The sequence below is a fragment of the Corvus moneduloides genome, chromosome 11 (assembly GCF_009650955.1).
Source record: "Corvus moneduloides isolate bCorMon1 chromosome 11, bCorMon1.pri, whole genome shotgun sequence".
In the NCBI taxonomy this organism is placed as follows: domain Eukaryota; kingdom Metazoa; phylum Chordata; class Aves; order Passeriformes; family Corvidae; genus Corvus; species Corvus moneduloides.
This window is the reverse complement of record NC_045486.1, coordinates 2,055,582-2,078,662: the sequence shown is the minus strand read 5'-3', so window position 1 is coordinate 2,078,662 and position 23,081 is coordinate 2,055,582. Positions and strand designations below refer to the sequence as shown.

The window sequence follows — 23,081 nt, the reverse complement described above, 5'->3', positions numbered from 1 at the left end:
GAAAGGGTGCTCAGGCCTTGGCAGGGGCTGCCCAGGGAGGTTTGGAGTGCCCATCCCTGGAGGTGCCCAAGGAAGGGCTGGAGGTGGCACTCGGGACGTGGGCTGGGGACAAGGTGGGGATCAGGAACAGGTTGGACTCGATGATCTTGGAGGCCTTTTCCAGCCTCAGCGATTCTGGGATTCTTGGAGTCTGGGCTGCTCCTCGGCTGGTGCGGGTGGGCGAGCGCTCGCCTCCCCGGCGACGTCAGCGCCGCTCCGGCGGCAGCAGCGCAGGGGAGGAGAAGGGGGCGAGATGCGTTTCTGTGGAAAGTACTTCCACACCCACCCAAAAGCCTCCAGGATAGACGTGATCTCTGCCACCTAAGAACGAGAGGTGTGTGGTTACTCGGAGCAGGTTGTAACAAATTGAGTCCTGCTCACAAACCTCATTTTCCAGCGGGTACCTGCGGGCTCAGGGCCGTTCTCATCGGCCCAGGGTGGAACCGAGAGGCCCCCCCTCCTGCCAACCCACACCGCCCGAGCGCTCTTTGCATCTCAAACACTGATGCACGAGGTGAATATTTGCGCCGGGATCAGCTCCCAGAGGAGCCGGAGCTCTCCCTGCTCTGCCTCCCGCCTCGCTGCAGTATGGAAATGATCCTCCCGGCAGACAGCTGAGTCCCACCTCGGTTCCCATTCACCTGGAGATGAAAGTGCTCAGGCTGCCAGTGTAGGCGGGGCAAAACTATTTAAAAACCTCATTAGAGAAAGTATTTGGGGAAGACAGCAACACCCTCAGTTGTGGTTTGCTCCAGGACTTCTCAGCCAGATCCCTGCTGATACAGAGGGAAGGGCACTATGAGAGACATTCCTGTCAAATACTACTCCTCGTAGGGATGCCTTGGGTGTCCTTTACCTTTCTCTCTGTCCTGGTGGGCTGTGTTTTCTACCTAAACACAGGCATGTTCCCTTCCAGGTGGTGTTTTGGGGGCTGGAATCAGGGCTCTGTGTGGCACAGAGAGGTCCAGGAGCAATGTAGGAGGGGTCCTGCTCTGTGCTGTAGGAACACAGTCAGCAGAACTGTGTGTGTAATCTTGATTAGGCAGAAATCCACCATGAATATTTCCTATTCCATTTAATTCCTGTTTGTGCTTATTTCAGCTGAATTTGCAGCAGGAATAGTGCCCAAGCCACATCTGGCTCGTGATGCACATGGGATCAGACCGGGAGTTTGGGAGGAGGTGGATCTGGATTCAGAGGTTTGGCTTCTTATTTAGAAAATGACGGGTTGCATTCTCCCACGGCTGCTCCAGACTGCCCCAGAGCTCAATGATATTCCTGGCCAAGGGTTTTTTCAGTCTGCCTGCCGAGGAAACAATCTCATGTGTATGGCTTGTCTGGCCTCGTGCAGCTGCACTTCCCCTTCTGCCTTCGTTTTCTTTGCATCCCATTTATTCCAAGGAGCCAAATGTTCATTAAGTCCTGATGAGTTTGAGTGCCAGGAATCCCTTTTCCTCTCCCAACATAGCCACCCACCCACCTTAAGCAGCCCTGGTAAATCTGGACAACTGCAGCCCTCAGCCAGCCAGGAGACATCCCAGGCCCTCCAAGCAGGTGCCTGATCCCATAGGATCACACAAAGACCAGACTGGGCTAAGGAAGGCCACGTGCAGCACAAGGGCTTGTTCTCCCTTGTCTCCAGCCAAGGACACTGTGGCATCCTGGCAAAGTCCTTTGGGTTCCCTGTGTGCCCCTTCCCAGAATCACAGGGAATCACGGAATCAGCAAGGTTGGAAGAGATCTTCAAGATCATCCAGTCCCACCATCACCCCAGCACCACCGCCCCTAAACCATGTCCCCCATCCAGCCACCTCTTTAACACTCGCAGAGGCAGTGACTCCACCATCTCCCTGGGCAGCACTTCATCCCCCAGCTCCCCACACTCACTTGCCACACTCTCACCTGTTCCCCATGCCCTGAAGAGCAGTCTCTGCTCACCCCTGTGCTCACCCCTGGCATTTGCAGCTTGAACCGAGTCCCCCCAACCCAACCCAACCCAGCCCCTGGGTGCCTCATACCCCATGAGCAGGGAGGTCACACAGACCTTGCCCCAAAGCCTCGAGTTCAGAGGTCAAGGTTTAACTCATCCATGTCCTCACACGAACTGCAGGAGGAACACACTCCCAGGCTCTTCTTTTGCCTGTTCCACTTCTATTTTATTATTATTTTTAGGGGTGGGTGTGTAATTTTTTTGACTCAATTAGCAAGTTCAGAATATTCTCCCTGTTAATATTTGACTCAGACATGATGCATTTCAGCCCCGTAGCTGTTGTTACCTGCATCCCCTGAAAGAACAACATCTCCCCAGACTGGGAGCCTCAGTGGTGTTGATTCCTGCGGGGGTACGTGGGTGCCAGTGGAAAATAAATAACATGGTATTTTCCAAGTGGCAGATCTGAAGGCACCCTGCTTTCCTTGCTTTGCATACTCACAGAGCGCCATCCTCTCTGCTTCCCAGATATGAAAGCTGAGGCAGAGACATCTGATGGGGCTCCAGCGCTGACTCACTGTTTGATGTGAGGCAGAAGGAGGGATGTGATCAGATCCCATTGTGCAGAGCATCCACCAGACAATGCCAGCAGCGGGAGAAGTGATTCCTCATCCTCCCTGCCCCTCCAAACCATGGGTCACCCGTCGCTGTCCCCTGCCCCACCTGCAGCAGCCAGGATGTCGCCTCTGAAATGGCTCTTGGGTTGTGGACTCCCATCCCTGGGAAGTGTCCAAGGAGGTTGGATGGGGCTTGGAGCAGCCTGGGATAGTGGAGGGTGTCCCTGCCCATGGCAGGAGGTTGGAACTGGTTAACTTCAAGGTCCCTTCCAAGCCAGCCCATTGCATGAGTCCCTGATTCCGTGATTAGGCCGTGTGCAGACAGAGCTGAGGCCTGTGCAGCCCCGGGGTGTGCCGGGTGTGCACGCCCGGGGTTCTTTCTCACGAGATGGTGCAAGAGCCGGGGGGGAACTGGTTAAACAGCGTGAGCTGCTGGGGCTTGGCAGGGCAGGATGTCACCGGGAAGCCGGTGTGTTTTATTAAACACACTATCAAAGTGGGCTAAAGTCTCTTATTAATGTCCACAAATTCTGCCACTTCCAAATAGTTTCCACCTACATGTTCCTCCCACTGCTGCCCTGGGTGCTGGCAAACATCTCTGCTCAAAGAGGGGAATGGCTTTCATTTGAATAGTCCTCGGGCGAGTTTCGCTGAGCGATGCCAGCGTCATTCCCGCAGCTCTCACGTGCCCGGCAGCGCTCCAGGGTCGTGCCGGAGGGAGGGCACAGAGACAACAGCTCTTGCTGTGTTTTCCCAGTGCTTTATCCAGGCAGAGCCCATGGCAGCCTAAACTAATGCAATCAAGCAGCGATGGATGCACATATTTGCAATATGAAATCTCGACTTCTGACTCGTGACGGTTCCTGGCGGTTCCACGGCAGCGAGCGCGGCCAGCTGTGCTATCGAGAGTCACACACAGCTGACACCACCCGGCTTCACACCAAATTGGGCTTTTGCAACTCCCAGAAGGCTGAGACAGAGCTTTGGTGGGTGTCAAACTGCTCCTCAGACCTTGTGCTGTGAGGTCCCACAGTGTCCCTTGGGACCCAGCTTTCGGCTGAGGGGCGTGGGCTCTCCTTCGCCTTCCTTGGGCACTGCGGTGGGAAATGAGGCGTGCAGGTCTCCTGGGAGCTGCTGGCTGGATACATCCCACACTGACCACACTGTGCAGGAGCACAGACCCCATGGGGATGGAGGTGCTGTCCCCCCTGGCTGACTGCACCCTGCTGCCCACCCGGTGCCTCCCGGCCATCCCAGAGGCGGGAGCGGCAGCTGCGGAGCTGCCGGGCTCGGGAGCGGAGCCGTCACGTTTGCTGAGCACAGGAGAGAACCCCGCTCCCCAGCTCTCTCAGAGACAGCCTGGCTTCCACGGGAACTTTTCCTTGAGCAGAAAGCACGGGGTGTTCCTGCCGGAGGCTCGGGGCCGAGGATGCCGAGGGCTGAGCGCATCCCGCCCGGCACCGCGCCCGCGTCCAGCCTCGGCAGGGCTGAGCTTTCACCTCCGGTGCCAGTAACCCGACCCGGGATTGCTGGAAATGGGAGAGAGGGAGAGTCAGCGATTTGATTACAGGCCACAGGCACATGCCTGGCCTTCATGGATATATTAAGTAAGAGACATTTTAAAACAAAACCACCCTCAGTAACCTTATCGTAAGCTCGAATCCACAACCCATCTGTTAACTCCCGGCGCTGCCCACATAGGCTTCCATCAGACAGCAGTGCCAGGGATTTTTGGAACGTTTTCCCCCAAATCCCTGCGGTCGGAAGGGGACAGTCCCAGGAAGGGGCAGATCCTGAGTCTCGGATTCCCAGCCCACCCCCAAACCAGCCCCCAAACTCTCACCTTCTCGTGCCGCTGTAAATAACTGCAAATCCCCTTGGACGCGAGCTGTCGCGGTCCTGTGACTCCCAGCCCTGCTGGAGGAGTGCTCAGGAGAGCTGCTGCTCCACGGATGGCTTGAGGGAATTCAGCCTTTTTAAGCATTTTGTTACTCCCTGAATTGTATGGTGCAAAGAAGCTCTCCTTTTAGAAATAATTCAGCAAACACAAGTGAGAAGGCAAATTGATGATTGCATCAGCCCTTGCTTATGAAAACGGATCCCCAGGAAAATGTAACTCAACTCTCGAGCAATCTCACTTGATGCCCAAGAATGTAATAACTTCATTTGGATCCTCCTTTTAGGGGGACTCCTAAATCCTTGGCAACATCCCTTAAGGTCATGAGCAAATCCTGATATGGAGAATTGTTTGGCAAGCACGAGAACAGTAAAAGGGCTAAATAATTGGGGATTACCTCTGACCCTGATTTGTGGCTCACCACCCACTGCAGGAATGTACCAAATATCTGAAGGAGCATGCAGAAGTCAGACAATCCACGGGCATGAAGCCGTCCACGTACTCTTGGAGCCTGAACTTCAAATGCAGAGCAGGTTGGCCCCAAACCTCATTTTTCATTAGCAAAAGGCTGCAGCAAGCTCTAATTATTTCTGTTGCCTTGGACAAAGGGTCAGTGATGGGATAGATGAAAAATTGTCTGTGTTTTTTTACCCTTTGTTTGGAAAATAACAGCTTGGGTCTTGGGGGCATAGAGAGAACGAACCGTCTGCTCCAGGGCTCGTTACTGAGGCTGGTTACGGTCCCCTGAGCTGCAGGAGGGGACGAACACATCACCCCCAAGTCTTCTCATGGTTATTGCTGAATTTGTTCAGTGCCCATAGGAAAGACCAGCTCTGCTGTGAGAGGTCACAGCTCGGAGCTGTGATCCTGTGGTACTCAGAGCTCCATGCTCAGTCCCAAGCCCTCTCCTCCACGTTGCACCGGGGCTGCGGCACCACAGAGACCCCCAAGATTGATGGGGAGGTCCTGCCCATGGCAGGGGGTTGGAATGAGTTGTATGTAAGGTCCCTTCCAACCCAAACCATTCTGGGATTCCATGATCCTGGCCATAATCAGCAGGTTTGCAGGCTCAGATGTCAAACACAGAGAAGACCATGTTGAGTGGGACAACCCAAACATCTGTTTTTTGGAAGCCCCATGTCACTGACACAGTGCTTTGGCGTTCACACTGGAGATGCTGCTGGGAGCTTGTAGAGGAGATTTTGGGGGTTTATAGACCTTACATTTATGGCTAGCATCTTTCTGAGGTTCTGACTTCCGTTGGGATTCTTCCTGGTAACAACAGACATGTTCAGATGGGGGTGAGCCTTAAACAGCCTGTCTCCATCGCCCATATAAAACCTCTCTGTGCTCTCATGTAACACCTCCTGTCCTCGCATTCCTCTTGAGGTGGAGCAGCCAGGGCTCTGCAGGCAATAGCAGCAGCTCAGTGCTGGAGCTCTGCTTTTCCCTTATCTTGGTAAATGCACCTTTTATCAGCTGAGCCTGCCTCTACTTGCTCAGCACTCAGCAGGGAAGTGACCACGGCCCTTCAGGAGAGCTCTGCCTTGGCAGGTACACACAAACCATTATCATCGCTTGGCATTGTGCAACTGCTGGCGTCCACGGGCTGGCATGGGCATGGGATAGCATGGAATGGTCTGGGTTGGAGGGGACATTAATGTTATCATCATTCCACCCCCTGCCATGCACAGGGACACCTTCCACTAGACCGGGTTGCTCCATGAAACACTTCCAGGGATGGGACAGCCACAGCTTCTCAGGGAAGCAATGCCAGGGCCTCACCACCCTCACAGGGAAGAATTTCCTGCTGATCATAGAATCACAGAATGGTTTGGGCCATACGGGACCTTAAGATTATCTAGTTCTACCCCCTGTTAGGGGCAAGGACACCTTCCACTGGAGCGAGTTGCTCCAAACCCTGTCCAACCTGGCCTTGGACACCCCCAGAGATGGGGTCCTACCATCCCAAAACTTCCCTGCAGCACCGCCATTTCCCCAGAGCCACATTCTAGCGATTCTCACTTATTTTATTTTTCCCCCCACATTTCCAAAGTTCCGCGGCTGCAGGTTTCTCCGGGTCCGTGTCTGTGCCTGTGTCGCTTTGGGGGTGATTTTTTTTTTTTCCCCCCGATCTCGGGACGCAGCAGCGGCACGGCACGGCACGGCACGGCACGGCACGGCACGGCACGGCACGGCACGGCACGGCACGGCACGGCACGGCCCCAGCGCCGCCGCCTCCGGCCCCGCCGCGCCGGGACACACGTGCGGGGGGGGCCCGGTGCCCCGGCCCCGCCTCCCCCCGCGCCGCCGCCACGTGAGGCTCATGTGACGGCGGGGCGGGGGCGCCGGGGCCGCCAGACGTGCCGGCGGTCACAGGGCTCCGCACGTCGCTCCCGTCCACCCACTCGCCCGCATTTAACCCGGCCCGCGGCCGCCCGCCGCTCCTCAGCCCGCGCGGCGCGGGCGCGGCATGAGCAGCAGCGGCACCGGCAGCGCCCGCAACCCCTGCCCGCCCTGAGCGCCCCGCTCCGCCCGCGCCCCCCGCCATGGAGCGCATCCCCAGCGCGCAGCCCCCGCCCGGCTGCCTGGGCAAGCTGCCCGCCCTGGAGACCGGAGACCTGCCGGGGTAAGCGGGGCTTCGGGGGCTCGGGGGACCCGGGGGGAGCGGCCCCGCCGGCTCCGGGACGGGGATAACGCGCTGCTCTCCTTTCGCCCGTGCAGGCTGGACTTCGCGCACATGTACCAGGTGTACAAGCCCCGGAGGGGCTTAAAGAGGAGCGAGGACAACAAGGTAGATGGGGGGTGACGGGGTACAATGAGGGGCGATAAGGTAGACTGGGGGTTAAGGGGGTAATTTGGGGGTTAACGGGGTAAATCGGCCGTGACAGCGCTCCCGGGGCGGGGGCTCGGCCGCTCCGCGGGGCACTCGGGACGGGAGGAGCAGCGGGAGCGGGGCCGTGCGGGCTGTGTCCCCCCGCTGACCCGCTGCCCCCGGCCCCGCAGGAGACCTACAAGCTGCCGCATCGGCTGATCGAGAAGAAGAGGCGCGACAGGATCAACGAGTGCATCGCGCAGCTGAAGGACCTGCTGCCCGAGCACCTCAAGCTGACGGTAGGTGCGAGCGGCGGGCGGAGGGACGGGACAGCGGCTCTCTGCTGCCGCTTCACCGCGGATTTGGGGTGGGGTTTTTTTTTGTTTGTTTGGGGTTTTTTTTTGTTTGTTTGTTTTTTTGGTTTTTTTGGTTTTTTTTTTTTTCTACGCGGTGCCGCACACCCGGACAGGCTGTAAGCGCATCCCAAACTTCCCCGGGAGCTGCAGATCCCTGCGGGAGCTGCCCGCCGGTTCTCCCCCCTCCGCTGCCGGGCGAGAGCAGCCCCCGGCCGGGCTTCCCAGGCTCCCCCGGGCTCAGGTCACGGTGCCAGCAGGGGCAGCAGAACCGATAAATAAAAAGCTTCCTCCGGGCTATGCGGCTGGTCCGAAAGTACCCACAGGGTTCCGTGACAGCCTTTTCCGGAGCCTGCTTTTTAAGTTATTTCTGTGGAATGTTGTCGGTGGTAGTCCTGCCTGCTCAGGGTCTCACCGTGTCCGTCCTCCCGCGGCTTCTGGGAAGGCACTGGCAGCCCCGTGGGGCTCCTGCCTGCGTGGCTGAGCCTGCGGCGGGTGCCAACCTGTCCCTGTGCTCCCAGACTCTAGGTCACCTGGAGAAGGCTGTGGTTCTGGAGCTCACCTTGAAGCACGTGAAGGCACTGACCAATCTCATCGAGCAGCAGCAGCAGAAGATCATCGCTTTGCAGAACGGTTTGCAGGCGGGTGAGTGTTCAAACGGTGGGGTGAGAAGCTGTGTGTGTGTGATGGACTTTCCCTGGGGAGCCTGTGAAATGCGGTTGTGACACCTTCTTCCCGACAAGGGAGGAGACAGGAATTCTGGCCTTTCGTGCTGTTATTTTCTCAGGCTTTGCTTATGAGCTTTCACAAAAAAAAGATGCATTGCTCAAGGTGGTCAGTGCAGAGTGCCCTGGGGGTTGTTTGAAATTAAATTGGGTTTTAGGTAGTTTTAGTTACAGCGCAGGTTTGCTGTGAGGTTCTCTCCAAAGCCATTTGACTCTTCCCATTTGTGTTTGGGAGCTTTGGATGACCCAGTCGGGTTTATTTGGTTGTTTTTCTCTGGAATTAGATATAAATCTGCTTTCTACACACACTTTTTTAAGTTTCTTTAAAAGCGAGCTGGCCTGTGCTCTGCAGGCAGAGGGGACCCGGTGCTTCAGCTTATCAGCCTTAGATGCACTTCCTCCTGCTGTTTTCACATGTGGCACTCACGTGAATCTGATGCAGTAAACCCGAATTTTTCGGAGGCGCCGTCCCTGCCCCGGCAGCCACAGGGAGTGCAGTGGAGCCGCGGAGTCCCCTGGGGCTGGCGGAGCTGCTGGCGGGGCCAGGAGCTCCCTGCCTTCCCCAGGGGGTTTCCTGGAGAAGCCACAGCTTGACTCACTCCCCTGCTCCACACTCCAGTACCTGTTGAAGGTGGATTATACAGTAAATAACAAAAAATAAGTTTAAAGTTATTATGTAAAAGTGGACAGGTGGATGTTCCAATGAAAATGTCCATTCCTGCAGAAATCTGGGGATTTTTGTTCATACAGTCCAGGCTGGCTGTCACATTCCCCTCTGCCTGTGCTGTAACCCAAGTCCAGCATCGCCTCCGGTCTGCCTCAGAGATGAAAATGGAACTATTTAGCATGTTGTTAATTTTTAATTTCTTTCTGTTAATGTTTCCTTAGGTGACCTGTCATCGAGAAACCTTGATTCCAGCCAGGAAATGTTTCGATCTGGTTTCCAGATGTGTGCCAAGGAAATGCTGCAATACCTGGCAAAGCACGAGAACGGCAAGGAGCTGAAGTCGTCGCAGCTGGTCAGCCACCTGCACCGGATGGCCAGCGAGGTGCTGCAGGGCGGGGCTGCCCGCAAGGCTGGGGACATCCCTCCCAAAATGGTGGACTTGAAAGAGAAGCCGGTGCCCCTGGGCACGGCGGGCGAGGGCCACGGGAAGAACTGCGTGCCCGTGATCCAGCGGACATTCGCTCACTCCAGCGGGGAGCAGAGTGGCAGCGACACGGACACAGACAGCGGGTACGGGGGAGAGCTGGAGAAAAGTGACTCCAAATCGGAGCAGCCCTATTTCAAAAAGGATACCGACCTCAAGTACGCTGTCCAGGAGAGAATAAGCTCTATTAAGCAAGAGACTGAGGACCCCCCGGCCAAAAGGAGCCGGCTGGAGTCGCCGCAGGACGAGGGCCCTTTTGGCAGTGACATGATGGGCTCTTCCAGCAGCTTCCTGGGCCCCCACGCTCACCAGCCTCCCCTGTGCCTGCCTTTCTACCTGATCCCGCCGTCTGCCACCGCCTACCTGCCCATGCTGGAGAAGTGCTGGTACCCGGCCTCGGTTCCCGTGTTGTACCCCAGCCTCCCGGCCTCTGCCGCAGCACTGACGGGCTTCATGAACCCTGACAAAATCTCCCCCCCTCTGCTGATGCCCCAGAGACTCCCTTCTCCTGTACCAGCCCATTCCCCCATCGACTCCTCAGCTCTGCTTCAAGCTTTGAAGCAGATTCCTCCTTTGAACTTGGAAACCAAAGACTGAGTGCAGTGTGACTGGTTTTTCTCTTTTTTCTTCTTTTTTTTTTTTTTTTAGTTTGAGAGACTGTTTCACTTTTATATATTGGCTGGACTGAGGTGTGGGGACGAGGTTCACTGCACGTAGGAAGCTAAATCCCCTTTTCTCTGACTTGTCAGGTAGCTTGGAGAAGGATGAAGGATGCGCCCAGTTTAGCGGTTCACAACTACTTCCAAAAGATTAAAGAAGGGTTTTGTGCTTTACCCCTTCTCTTCTTCCCTCTCCACATCTACAGAGCAACAGTTGACTCAGTCAGCTGCCAATCTATTGCAAAGCTGTGAAGAAATATTCCATGGGGCAGACTTGGTTTGAGGGTCTGCGAATATAAAATACATGAATATAAAACACGGTACTTCCCTGAGCGGCTCTGAAGGCAACGGCCCCGCTAGCTTGTTTGAACTGGACTGGTGTCCAAGTGGCCCCGAGTGTGGGGTGGTGGCGGTGGCAATGCCACCGTGAGTGCAGGAGGAGCAGGGCAGTGGTCACTGGGGTGTGGTGGCGGTGGCAATGCCACCGTGAGCGCAGGAGGAGCAGGGCAGTGGTCACTGGGGTGTGGTGGCGGTGGCAATGCCACCGTGAGCGCAGGAGGAGCAGGGCAGTGGTCACTGGGGTGTGGTGGCGGTGGCAATGCCACCGTGAGCGCAGGAGGAGCAGGGCAGTGGTCACTGGGGTGTGGTGGCGGTGGTGACAATGCCGCAGAGAGCACAAGGAGGAGCAGGGCAGTGGTCACTGCAGGGGCAGCAATGTCACCAGGAGGAGCAGGGCAGTGGTCACTGGTGGTGGTGGCAGTGCCACCATGAGTGCAGGAGGAGCAGGGCAGCGGTCACTGCCTGGTGACACAGGATCAGGCAGACCTAAGATGGGTTTCTCTCCACACCTTTGCTGATACATAGATATTTTTTAAGAAATAAAAGGTAGCTGCTGCTTGGAGCTTTCCATGGCGTACATCTAATAAATAAATTAACCTGCGCTCTTCCTGTAACTTGAGCTGCTATGCTGGGCCGGGTCGGGAGGAGCTGTCCCTGGGATCACTTTGCTGGTGGCACTGGCTCCAGTCTCTCCCGCTGCTGCTGCACGGTCTCACCGCGTCCCTCGGGAATCACCGCGGTTTTCCCGGCCCAGCTGCTCCCGGCCGGGCGGGTCGGGAGCTCCTTGCCAGAGGGAGCAGTTCAGCTGGAGCTGGCAGCGCCATCCCTGCTGAACGTGTCCCTGACAGTGCCTTTGGAAAAGGAAAAGGCTGGGATTGTCAAAGGAGTCTAATCCCGGCAGGGTTTGAGCATCTGGATTCCTCAGTCTCCTTGGCAAACCCTGGCCCACATCCCTGTGCTAAGGAGAGAGGGCTCGGTGTGACACTTGTCCTGTAAGCTGCGAGGGGCTTTCTCCGCAGAGGAACATCATTTCCAGTTTAGTTTTTTTTTTTTTTTAATTAAAAACCCCCAAACTTCACTGCAAAAGGCAGTGCTCTTTGGTGGTTTTTTTCTTACTGGTTTTGAGAACTGGTGATCAGAACTCCTGTCTGGACCTTCATGTCGCCCTCCCGTTGCACCAGCTGTTGAGATGCACTATGCTTGATTGCAGATTGTGTTCTAACGTTTATTTTGTTGTTGGTTTTTTGGGTTTTTTTGGTATACAGTTGTTGCCTTTATTTGTAAAATCCTGTTATAAATATATATATATTATATAAATATATTAAAAGTTAAGACGTTTCAGATGTCTATTATTTGTATAACTACTTGAGCATAAAGAAGTGAGAAATATGAATGTATTCTTGTTTCTGGGTTGTCTTTTTTTTTTTTGAAGAGAAGAATATTCCGTTTTTCTCTCGGGAGAGGTACAGTGTTTATATTTTGGAGCCGCCTTCAAGGTGGGATATTGTACATATTTTTATCTTGAGTAAATGTTAAGTAGTTGTTTAAAAATGCTTAATAAAATAATTCTTTTCCTGTGGAAGATAAGGGTTTGCCTCCTGTGCTTTGAAATGTTTGAGCAGGGTCATTCCATATGGTCTGGTCCAGCAGGGGATGGCACAGGGGGGAGCAAGAATTCGGGATGCAGGGAGGAACAGGGTCACGGGTTTCAGGGGTAAGTGGGGATCCCGGGGTGCAGGGGGCAGTGGAGATCTTGGGATGCAGGGAGGATGGGGGATCCTGGGGTGCAGGTGGGAGCAGGGCTCTTCTTGCTCCCCCCACAGCTCCTCTGCTGTCAGTGCCCGAAGGAGCTCAGGGTCCCATTACCCCTGTCACCAGGAGTATTTATTTATTTTAACTCCCTTGGCACCTTCAGGGATTTTTTTCCTTCCAGACTCGAGGGAGGTGCCAGGGCAGCCTGGCTGGCTTTCCTGCTCTCTCCTGATGTCACGTTGTGCTCCCTGTGTCTGGCATTTGGCTCCTGGGCCCCAAGCTCTGTGGGGACGAGGCAGCCCCTCACCCCGGAGGATGTGGCGTTTCCACAGCCTTTGCCCAGTTCCTGGAGGAAAATGCACTTTTTGCAAGCTGCTTTTGCTTTGCCAGTGCCTTTGATCTGTGTCAGAGCTGCCCCAGGACTGCCAGGGATGGTGCCCACCAGGCCCTTGAGGCTGAGGGGTTCAAGGGCCAGGTCCTGCCTTTGCTGGGAGTGATCCCTGCTGCTACCCTGACATGTCCCAGGTGTCCCTGATTCAGGAATTCCAGCTGGCACTGTGAGTGGTGGAGCAGCCTGGTGCCTCTGCTCCCAGTGCTGCAAAATGAGCCAGAGGATGTGCTCCTCATCCCACCATGGGCTCCTCCCAGCCTCTCCAGCAGCAAGGCTGGTTTCTGGCCTCCACATGAAATGATGACAACCCCAAACCTCCCCCAAAAGCAAAAAAGAGGTGAAGCAAAGGGATGGGTGGGAGGACTCCGTTTCCTAGTGGTTGGGGCATGGGCACTTCTGAGGGGGTATTTTGGATTTTCACTGTGCAGGTGAGTCACAAAACGTGAGGAGTGGTTTAAGTGTCCGACTGGGCCAGCACTGCTCAGTCCTGGGCTGAGCATCTCCAGGACCCCACAGGGAGAGGCTGATGCTTCTGTTAGACTGTGGTTAGAACTAAAGAAACCTTAGTTTAAGTAATGCTAGAAAAAATGCTGCTTGGTTTAATGTGTTTGGGGCCTCCACATGTCCCAGCATTCATGTTATGTTTGCTTTAATTAGGGCTAAATACTGATCTCACTGAAGCCGACTGTAACAACCCCATTTGGGGACAGCATTTGGTGCTCAGTGCAGCGGTGTCTCCAGCCTCGGGACCCCCTGGATTTCTGGCTCCTTTCCATGGCTCTCATTCCCCTTTGGCCTCCATATTCTGACCCCCCTTGTCCTATGGTGGGACAACTTGCACGAGTTCCAGACCCTCAGTCATGGAGGGAAAAAGTGGAAAAAAAAAAAAAAAGTGGAAGAGAGAACATTTATTCAGGAAGCAAAATATTACTACGGGCTGGGATTTTCTCTGGCACCCTGGCCCGGCACCAGCAGGACAGGTGAGTTCTGTGGGGCAGAGTGGGGCAGGGGCAGCGCCTGGGGGGGCACCGGGTGGGGACCCCGCCCACAACCCCAGCGCCGGAGCAGCCCCTCCCTGCCCTGCCAGAGCAGCTTCTCCCCTGCGCTCCAGCCCGGCCCGGGAGGAGAGGGGTGGCCCGGCAGGAGCAGGGGATGGAGGGAGGGAAGGAGGGAGGGATGGACGGGTGGATGGACGGGTGGATGGACGGGTGGATGGATGGAGGGGCGACCCCCGGCACGGCGCCAGCCCGGGACAGCCCGTGCCGCCCGCCCCGCCGGGCTGTGCTGAGTTCCCGGGACTTGTTTTCATGGTCTCACCCAGCTCTGACCTGCCTCAAATGTTGACACAATGTCACGTTTCCGACTGCAGTCTTTCATGTGCAGCCGGAGGCTAAATACGGCTGCTGGTTCCTGGAAAAAGACGTGCCTGGCACCCTTTCAGCAGAAACCCGATCCCCATGCAGGCTTGGCACAACAGCTGAATAACACGGCAATAACTCTTTCAGCAGCATTTCAACCCATAAATAGGGCTTCCCGAGCGACTCCTTGAAGTCAGACAAGGAGGATACAATGATTTTTAGCAAAAAAAAAAGAAAAAAAGAAAAAAAAGAAAAGTTATTGTGTGTGAAGAGCGGGTGGGAGGGGGCAGCAGGGTCAGCCAGATCAAAGGGTGTCCTGGAGGTGCCGAGTGAGGTTTGCTGAGCGGGAGCGCAGGATTGCCTCAAAAGGAAAGAAATGCTCCTGAATTTTTTAATGTCTCGGTCCTGTTTCATACCAGCCCTGTGGAGGAACGGGGAGAGCCTTCCTGAGAGCCAGGGCCTTTCCTAACCCCGGTGAGGACACACAGACATAATTTTAGCTTTTCACCACCTGTTTGGAAAGCTCCTGTAGCCGAGCGCTGTGGGACTGGATGGTTTTTACAGGCATGTACCCCGGGAGCTGCTTATTTGCATTATGCATGGACCAGGGCCTAAAATAATCTGCAGTGACGCACATTTTTTGCTGTGATTTTTTTCCCCCCCCCTTTTCCAGGACTCCATTTTTCTGAACGTGCCGTGACTTTGGAGGACCACGCATGGTTACCCAGCCCCGGGGCTGCCGGGGCCCTGATTCAGCACGTCCACCCGAGCCGGGGGGAGCTCCGCCGTCCCCCGGCCGTGACACACGGAGGGAGAAGTGCCCTGGTGCTCCGCCTTGGCTTTCATCTGCAGAGCGTGTAGCTGCAAGTGCGGCGTGTTTACAAATGCAGGCATTGCAAGATCCCTTGAACTGTGTCCTAGTACAAAAGAGGCTTTGAAACGAGAAACACGTTGTCATGGCATGTTCCAGGCCAGCAGCACCAGACTGAACCAGATAATTGCTGTTTCTGCTTCAGCGTGGAAAAAGCAGCAGGTCTTGAGCAAGTCTTTTTTTCCCCTTAGACATTTCGTGTGATGCTCGGGATGGAAGGAGAGGGCTGGGAATGCCCGGGCAGCGGGGGCAGAGGCGGGATGATCTCCCCAGGGCTGCAGGCAGAATGACTCTGCTGGGCTCAGCCCATGTAACCGTAGCCCGCGGGGCTGGTGACACTGACCCTCCCTATGTGACACGGGGTGTCCGTGTTTTGTAACCCTGGCGTGCTGCCGGGGCCAGGAGATGTGGCTCCCACTGCTCCTCGTGTTCCAGACCTTTCCCACTGCCCTTCTCCGGGCGGTTCATGGCACTTGAGAACTCTCCCGCTGCCTCTCAGTGCCAGCGAGGGCTGCTAATTGCAGTGGACATCAGTGGCCCTGGGCACAGCGCCTCTGCACTGGGAGCACTGGGCATGGCTGAGGGGGTGCCTGTGCCCTCGTGCCCACACTCGTGGGGCACCACTGTGCTGGGGTGTAAGAAATGGAGGATAGTATTTCTACCTATTTCGGAATAATTTATTTCTTAGACATTTGCCTTTCTCCCAGGTGTGTTTCTGCCCCAGGCACATCACCCCATGGAGTCAGTTATTGCCATCACACCCAGTGCCTCTGGAAATGGCCAAACAGGAAAGCTCTGCCTGGGAAGGGTTTTTTACCACATGTGCCTCATTAAAAACTGCAAATGGAGCAGGCTGGGTAACACCACACAGCTGAGGGAAACAGGAATTCCTGGAAATAAAAGGCAGATCCCTCAGTACCTCTTGTGCTTGTTGCTGGTGTTGGGATGGAGGGAGCTGGCTGGAGTCTGTCCTGGGCTGGTTGCTCCTGGCATTCAAATCTTTATGCCTCCACAGAGGCAGGCCTGGCTGAGGCAGGTGGGTGTTTGTTGTGGGATGGACTCTCGGTCATCTCAGCACTGCCCATGTCTCTGAGTGTCCATCTGTGGGGGTGACAATGCTGATAGGAAAGGGCTGGGTTGGCCATTACCGCCTTGGCTTATCCCCAGTGCTCCATTTTATCTTGTCTCTGACCTCTGCTCTTTATTCCAGTGCCCAGGATGGGCTCCCACGTTGTTGTTTTCTAAACACCAGCTCAGCCCAAGAAGCGATGGCCAGGGTCTGTGGCTGCCAGAGCTGTCGCACAAGAGGAATAATTAGTTTCTCTCTGCAACACAGCTTTATCCTCCCTTCAGCCTGGGGTGCTCAGCATTCCCTCCTCCGTGCTGCTCTCTGGCCGCCTCCATGCAGTGGCACTGAGAGAAAAGGCTGAGATCTATCCTGCTTTGAAAGGACTGATGAATATGCAAACTATTAGGGCTGAAATATTGCTTATCCGCCTCACGGGGCGTGCACGGAGCTCGTGTTTGTGCTGCTGCCTGAGGATGTGTACACCACCAGTGTGCAGCTGAGCAGCTTAGGGAAGATTTAACTCTTATTTCTATTCTTGACACCAAATCATTAATAAGGTTATGACCATGTTGGGGGCCTTTCCCAGTGCCCTCCTCCTGCTGTGGCAGGGCCTGGGGACCTGTTGGTGGGGTTTGACTGCAGCTATTGATTGGGGTAAAGCTCCATCCCAAATGGAAGCAGTTGCTGATGATTATCTCGTGGTATTAGTGTGTGTATTGTGAAATTGGTGTGATTTGAGATGAAATGTGACCTATGGGCATAGGCAACATGTTCTAATGTATTCAGAAATGCTGGGGCTGACGAGCTATTGCTGCTGGTACCACGCTGATTAAACCCCAGCTCGCTCTGCTCCCATTGAAATCAGTGGGAGGTCTGTCATTGCCTTCCGTGAGTGCTGGACTGGATCCAGACTGCACTTCATGGGATGCATTATTCCACAGGATTAGAGAGGCACAGGGAGTGGAATTCCTCTCTCTCACTGATCTCTGCTGCTTAGATGTTTGCCTTGGAGCTGGCTGGAACATGAAGCACCCAGCCTGGTGTTGGTGTCACCCCAGGGAGGAGATGAGGTTGGCCAGGGCTGGGGTGCTGCTCTGGGGCTGCAGTGAAATGTGAGGGACTGGGCAGCTCCCCATGATCCAGAACTCCTGGTGGTGTGGGGACACAGGAAGCCAGGTTCTCATTAGCATTGCCTGTACCAAATGTTTGACCCCCCCAGTGCTGGAGTCCTGGTTCAGGAATGAAAAAGCCCAATCCCCCCAGGGAGCCCCAGAGGGGCCCTGGCTCCGCACGCACTGGTCAGGAGGTGGCTGGGGAGGGGTTTTCTCAGGGTCTGGATTTCAGACAGACGTTTGACCTCAAAGAGGTGCTGGCTGCTCCAGGGCTGAATTCCCCTGTGCTGTGGGAGGCTGCTCGGAGCACCTCTCACGGCCCATCCCACCAGGGCTCTGCCATCCCAGCCCCACCACACCGGCCCCTGGCCGAGCCTTTGGGTGGAGGATGACTCAGGGCCCCGTGGAGGGAGGGGGTGGCTGTGACCCCCCCCAGTGCTGCTGGGGAACTGAAGCAATCTGTTTATCATGGAAAAACTGCTCTTTGCAGCAATTCAAATGGAAACTTCCCAGAATGAGTGTTGCAGAGCTTTCCCCTTGAATCACCGGGCCTCCCAAGAGCCGCTTTCTAAGACGATGCCCTCGGGAAAGCTGTCACCGGCCTTGCCGTGCGTGGCAGCTCCCTCCCAGCAGCACAGCCGCACTCAATCCCTCCTCGGGCCCGTTCCCATGGGAACAGCGCCTTTCCCTAGGCGGAACAGCTATGGGACCCCCAGCACACAGGTGTCTCACGAGCTGCTCTCAGCCTTGCCACCCCATACCGGGCGCTGGAAGGCTCCGGGGTGATGGCACCGCCCAGCCTGGGGACCAGCCCGGGGTGGAGGCTCCCCCGGCAGTACCCGCTGCCATCTCGCCAGGCCAATTGCCTGTTTTCCCTTCCCTCTGGCTGCCCATCACCCTTTCCATGGCTGAAATGAGTGTCCAAAGGTCACGGGGAATTCAGCCGCTGCCTGGAGCTCACGCAGCCGAGTGAGTAAGGAGTGAGTGTGTGACGCCTGACTCGCTCCGCTCCCGAGCTGCTTTGCATCCCGTGCTGCCCGGCCGTGGCGAGCTCGGCGCTGGTGGGGGCGCGGAGCCCGTGTGGTGCCCACCGTGCCGTGCCCGCGGCACAGGCCCTGGCCCGGCACACGGCTCCGCAGGGATGCTCCGGGCAGCCGGGGCAGGGCAGGGGGCAGCGGGCTCGCCGCCTCCGCCGCGGGGCGTTTCCGGGCCAGCCTAACCACAGCTGTGTGTAAGCCCTGAGCTGTCAGCCTGGCAGATTGGGCAAAGATAGGAACGGGCTGGGTGTCGCAAGGGGTGGGAGGCCACCGAGCCAGGCAAGGGGCAGGGAGGGAGGGCAGCTTGCGGCACCCTGGTGATCCCACCGCCACCCTCGGAGCGAAGCTACTGGAGATTTTTATACATTTATTCCGTTCAGCCCCGTGGTGCTTGTCCCCATAGTAACAGAGCAGGCTGGCACTGCAGCGCTCAGTGACATCCCTGGTCCCCAGGGAGAAGCCAAGGACCTGCGTGGTCCGTATCCCCAACTCCTCGGTGATGCACAGAGCCCAGGGACAGCTCTCTTGTGCTTCAGAGCGTGTCAGGGTTCCACTGTGTCTCTGCAGCCCCGGGAGAGCAAAGAACTGTTGGCCAAGGGCAGAAGGGGCAGGTGTCGGGCTGGGCCAGGACCTTGCTGGGGTGAGGACTGGCTGGTGGCAGGTCTTTGTCCCCAGTACCTGCAGCAGCAGCCGGGCATCTGCTGTGGCAGGGCCAGGCCATGCCGCACGTGTGAGCAGCGTGAGCCCGGCTGCTATGTGCGGGTGAGGCAGGAACCACAGAGGGGTTTTCCGGGCTCCAGCAAGCACCTGGGCACTTGAGGTCAGGAGGCATCTGCAGCACGAGCTTTTTGAACCCAACAGCGAGGCAAAGGTGTTTTTAAGGAGACCGGCAAGACCAAGATCTCTGTTCAGATCCTGGAGCCGCTTGGAAGATGAGTCAAAGGATTCCTGAAACAATTAGAGCTGTGAGGTGCAGCAGCAACAGCACATCCACTGTCAGCAGCTCTGCCAGGCGCCCTCGGCCAGCTGTTCGTGCTTTCCCTTTAATAAGGCATATTAGGTAATTTCCCATTTAAAAATGTTTATGGGAATATATAAATATTCACTTATATAGAACTTGCCTGGCCCTTCGTGTGCAGAGCGGTGGCGAGAGTGACTTGAATTGTTATAAATCTATCACAAAAGCTTCAGATGGAGCCTTCAGCATGGTGAGATGGATGTCTCAGAGCCCCCCGGGGACTGAGTCCTCCAGGTGCCAGGATGGGACACCTCACTCCGTGGGACAAAGTGCCCCACCGAGCAGGATGGGGCCACCACAGGACTGCGTCACGTCCCTTGGTGCCCAGCCACAGGCAGCGTGGGCAGGGTTTTCCCTCGTGTGATTTCCCGATGGCCGCAGGAAGAGCTTGCACAGACCTGATCTGGATTTAATCAAAGGAATTTTTTTTTGCATTTGCTGTCTTATGCGCTGACCACCAAACCACATCCTTCGAGCCTGAGCCCAGCACAGTGAAACAAAAACTAGAAAAAACTAGGCCAGGGCTTTTTGCTATATATTTTTTTTTCTTTCTTTTCCTTTAGTGCATCACAGTTGGGTGCAAAGCTGGCACACACGTCTCCTCCAGCCCCTCTGCTCCCACACAGCCCCTTCCCAGGGCAGCCTGGCGTTTCCACCACCCCTGAGCCAGGCACTTGCAGCTCCACGTGCAACCTGGGAACTATCCAGATTATGTGCACTGAGCACAGCGTCAGTGGGGAGCAAATATAGAGGAATAATGAGTAATGACGTGCTGGCAGACCATGTCGGGCCCTAATAAGGCACAAGGCAGGGACTGTCCTTGCCTCTCACCCAATGCTTTTGGCAGATGAGTGTGCTGCAGCCTGACTGTGGGGTCAGCAAGCCGGAGGGGCCCTGGTGAGCCCCCAGTGCTGGTGGGAGCAGTGGCTGTGGTGTGACACCGTCCCTGGCAGCATCCCACAGCATCCAGTGGCGAGGTGCCTGCGTAGGGAAGTTCTCACGTTTACAGAACAGAGAACAGCTTTATTGTTGTATTTTGCAAACCAAAACCAGCCGGGAGTTTCTGAAGCGTCTGCCATCCCCGCAGAGAGCTGTTTAGTCATGCCTGGTGTGTGTGCATGTGAGACAGTGAGGGGAGGGAGGCTCGAGGACTTTGCAAAGATTAAAGATTTATGCTGACCCTTGAATCTGATCCAAGGCTACTAATCTGCCCTGATCCTATCATCTGCTCAGGGTGGATCTATTTCACTTTCCTTTATGGTACTCCTGACTCATTCCACTCCCACTCCAGGCCAGTCCAGTGGGAATGGGAAGCGCTACCACAGACTTGTTTGGGTTTGCATTTAAAGCTCTGGACCTGTAGTGGGTGCAGCTCATAAAGGAAACCAGTGTGGATAAGATATGGGTGAGCTGAATGCTTGGAAACCACTCCCAAACACAAGCTGAAGTGGCCTGAAATCAAGGTGGAGTGACGTACCGAAGGCACAATACTTGGCAGCTACGCCCAGCGTGTGAGAAAGGCATGTAAATCCAAGGTGGTGAGGTAGGCAGGGCACCCTGCATGCTTCCGACGGGACAGCCCATGCCTTGCAGGGTCTGCAGTGCCAGCTGTAACCTCCCCAGCAGGGTCCCCACCCCTCCATCTGCCCACCTGCCCTCTCTGGCTCTGTGCTTTGCACCCCGGTGAGCCCCTCCATGGGCCTGCAGGAAGCTGTGCCAGGGGTTCTGCTCCTGCCCTGGCACTGTTCTGCCTGGGAAAGGGCTTGTTTGCGCTCCATCACCCTGTATTGAAGGCTCCTGATGGCTGCTGGGGCTTTTGTGTAAAAAACAATGTGTGGAGGAGATATACAGACCTGATGTTTTGGAGGGCAGAATAAATCTCCTCTGCCTTTGCAATAAAAAATAGTGTGGCAGAAAGAGAAATAGGAGCTTTCCACCCCCTAGCTCTTCTCTGCTGCAGCCACATGTGTCTGGAGGAAGGCTGGGGATGCCACAGCAGCCCAGCCCACGTGCCAGCTGGGCTGGGATGGATAACACCCACCGGGCACCGCCGGCAGCCCCAGAGCCACGGGCAGACAGGCAAACAGGATCAGTCATACGGGCCTGGCCCGTGGCTGAACTGACCAGGAGATGGAGTGAGATATATCCTATTTCAGATCCCCTGGGACATCCTGTTCTCCTGATAACTGATGATATGTAAATATAGCAAATGCAAAGCCAGGCACTTTCCTAGGGTGCCCAGCCCAGGCTGCATATAGAACAGGGCTGAGCCCCAGCGGCGCTCTTGGAAACACCCATCGCAACTGCGACACAGGCATCAGGCTTTATTTTTAGTTTAAAATGAAGTTCCTGTTTGTAAGGCCAGAAGGGTTACGGGGAAAAAAAATGACGAAGTGGGATCATTTACTGCTATTTTCTTTTCACGTGTCCTTCCTTCCTTCCTCCCTCCTGAGAAATGGGATGTAGCACATCACTATCCCGGGCGGCAATGTTCGCTGGAGGGAGCGCTGGTTCCTGCTGCCTCCGAAGAGGCCCATTAAGCCTTGTGTAACAAAAGGCTCCGTCCTCCCAGCCCCGCCAATTACCCCTGATTTCTATTGCTACACGGAGGCGCTTATCTCATGGAAATGAAACGCCGGCCTCGCTGACTCTCACCTCCTTTCTCTCTCAGCAGAATTTTGGGCCGCCCCTGCCAGGAGGGGTGACGGGCAGGGCATGGGGATCCCTCCCTGGCTCATCAATCCCTCTCCTCCCCGCGCCGCTGAGCAGACCCAGCAGCCATGGGATTGAAGGAAACAATGGGAAGTATTTGGTCAGGTCAGCCAAAGGAGCCTCTTTAATGAGCAAAGCCGAGCACTAATTAGTCTGGTGTGCAGCCCCTTGCCCCATCCCCATCCCTGCGGTTCTCCTTCAGGCGGGGTCACCGTGCAAGGGGAGCGGCAGGGATGGGTTTGGCAGGTGCCCACGTGTTTTTCTCCTTCCTGTGCCCTGTTAGGGAAAGGTAATCCCGAGCTGACAGGAGGGAGACTGCGAGCTGCTGACGGGAATTCCCAACTGAGAGGTTTTGAGAGCAGTGGGAGCTTTGGCGTATGGATTAAGTTGCTTATATATACTATAGTGTGAAGGAAACGGGCGGTTTTGCTAATTCCCTTGCACTTTGGTTTAATAAAGTAGGATTTGTCTGGTGGGAAAGTGTAACAGTGGGATTTAAGCTGTGTGAGTCTCATGACCGGAGCTCGCCTGGCTGGGTGGGAAGCAGGGAAGCACTGATTGCATTCTGTCTCTCCTGTGTTCTCGTGTTTTTAAACATGATTTGAGTGCCCACAGCTTCGGATGAGCTTTATTTGGGATTAGGTTTATTTTAAAAATCCATATGCAGATACTTGGACTTAATTCTGTTTTTCAGAACTCAGTGCCCTATGTCTTGGGAGAACCAGGACTGCTCGGTTTGTCAGTGCCTTGTGACAAAGACTCACGTAAACTGAGAAAGGATAAAGAGGGGGTGGCCAGTACACAGAGAGAGAAGGGGCAAGTTAATATTTGGTACAGCCTCTGTAGGGAAACGAGATCCTTCTGCTTCTGGTTTTAATGAGAAAGGCCCCAATGGAAATTTAAAATCTGGATCTGCATCAAATCCTCAAAGTTCAGGGAGTTTAGAACGAGGAGTTCGGTCCATTCCATCACTCATCAGACCTGTCTGCAAAATTCACATCCCAATACTTTTTTCCAATCATAAATGCTGCCAAAGATGCGTGCTTGGATGTGAGATATTTTTCTTCTTTTTCATCCCTTTTGCTAATTTAATTCCCAGATCTAAATCAAGTTTTCCATCTCGGACTTCCAGGAGCTGGGATGTCTTGTTTGCAGCTGGGAAGCTTTGCTGTGCCCTGTGTGGTGTGGTGAGGGGTTGGAAAGGTTCACCTGCCTGCAGGTGACCAAGTGGAGGGG

The 23,081-nt window shown here is 55.4% G+C and overlaps 1 protein-coding gene and 1 long non-coding RNA gene across 2 annotated transcripts; one reads left to right on the top strand and one right to left on the bottom strand.

The window, feature by feature from the left end:
- Positions 1-1,113: 1,113 nt before the first annotated feature.
- On the bottom strand, positions 1,114-6,241 carry LOC116449619. Its single transcript, XR_004242466.1, has 2 exons — positions 4,430-6,241; positions 1,114-4,115 (listed from the first exon to the last, which is right to left on the bottom strand). It is a non-coding gene; the product is annotated as an uncharacterized LOC116449619 (long non-coding RNA).
- A 734-nt stretch (positions 6,242-6,975) lies between these two features.
- BHLHE40 (basic helix-loop-helix family member e40) lies at positions 6,976-12,112 on the top strand. The gene is made up of 5 exons (XM_032120849.1): positions 6,976-7,112; positions 7,208-7,277; positions 7,490-7,597; positions 8,173-8,296; positions 9,265-12,112. The coding sequence occupies exons 1-5, from the start codon at positions 7,033-7,035 to the stop codon at positions 10,122-10,124; spliced, it is 1,242 nt and encodes a 413-aa protein (XP_031976740.1). The 5' UTR covers positions 6,976-7,032; the 3' UTR covers positions 10,125-12,112.
- Positions 12,113-23,081: the final 10,969 nt, after the last annotated feature.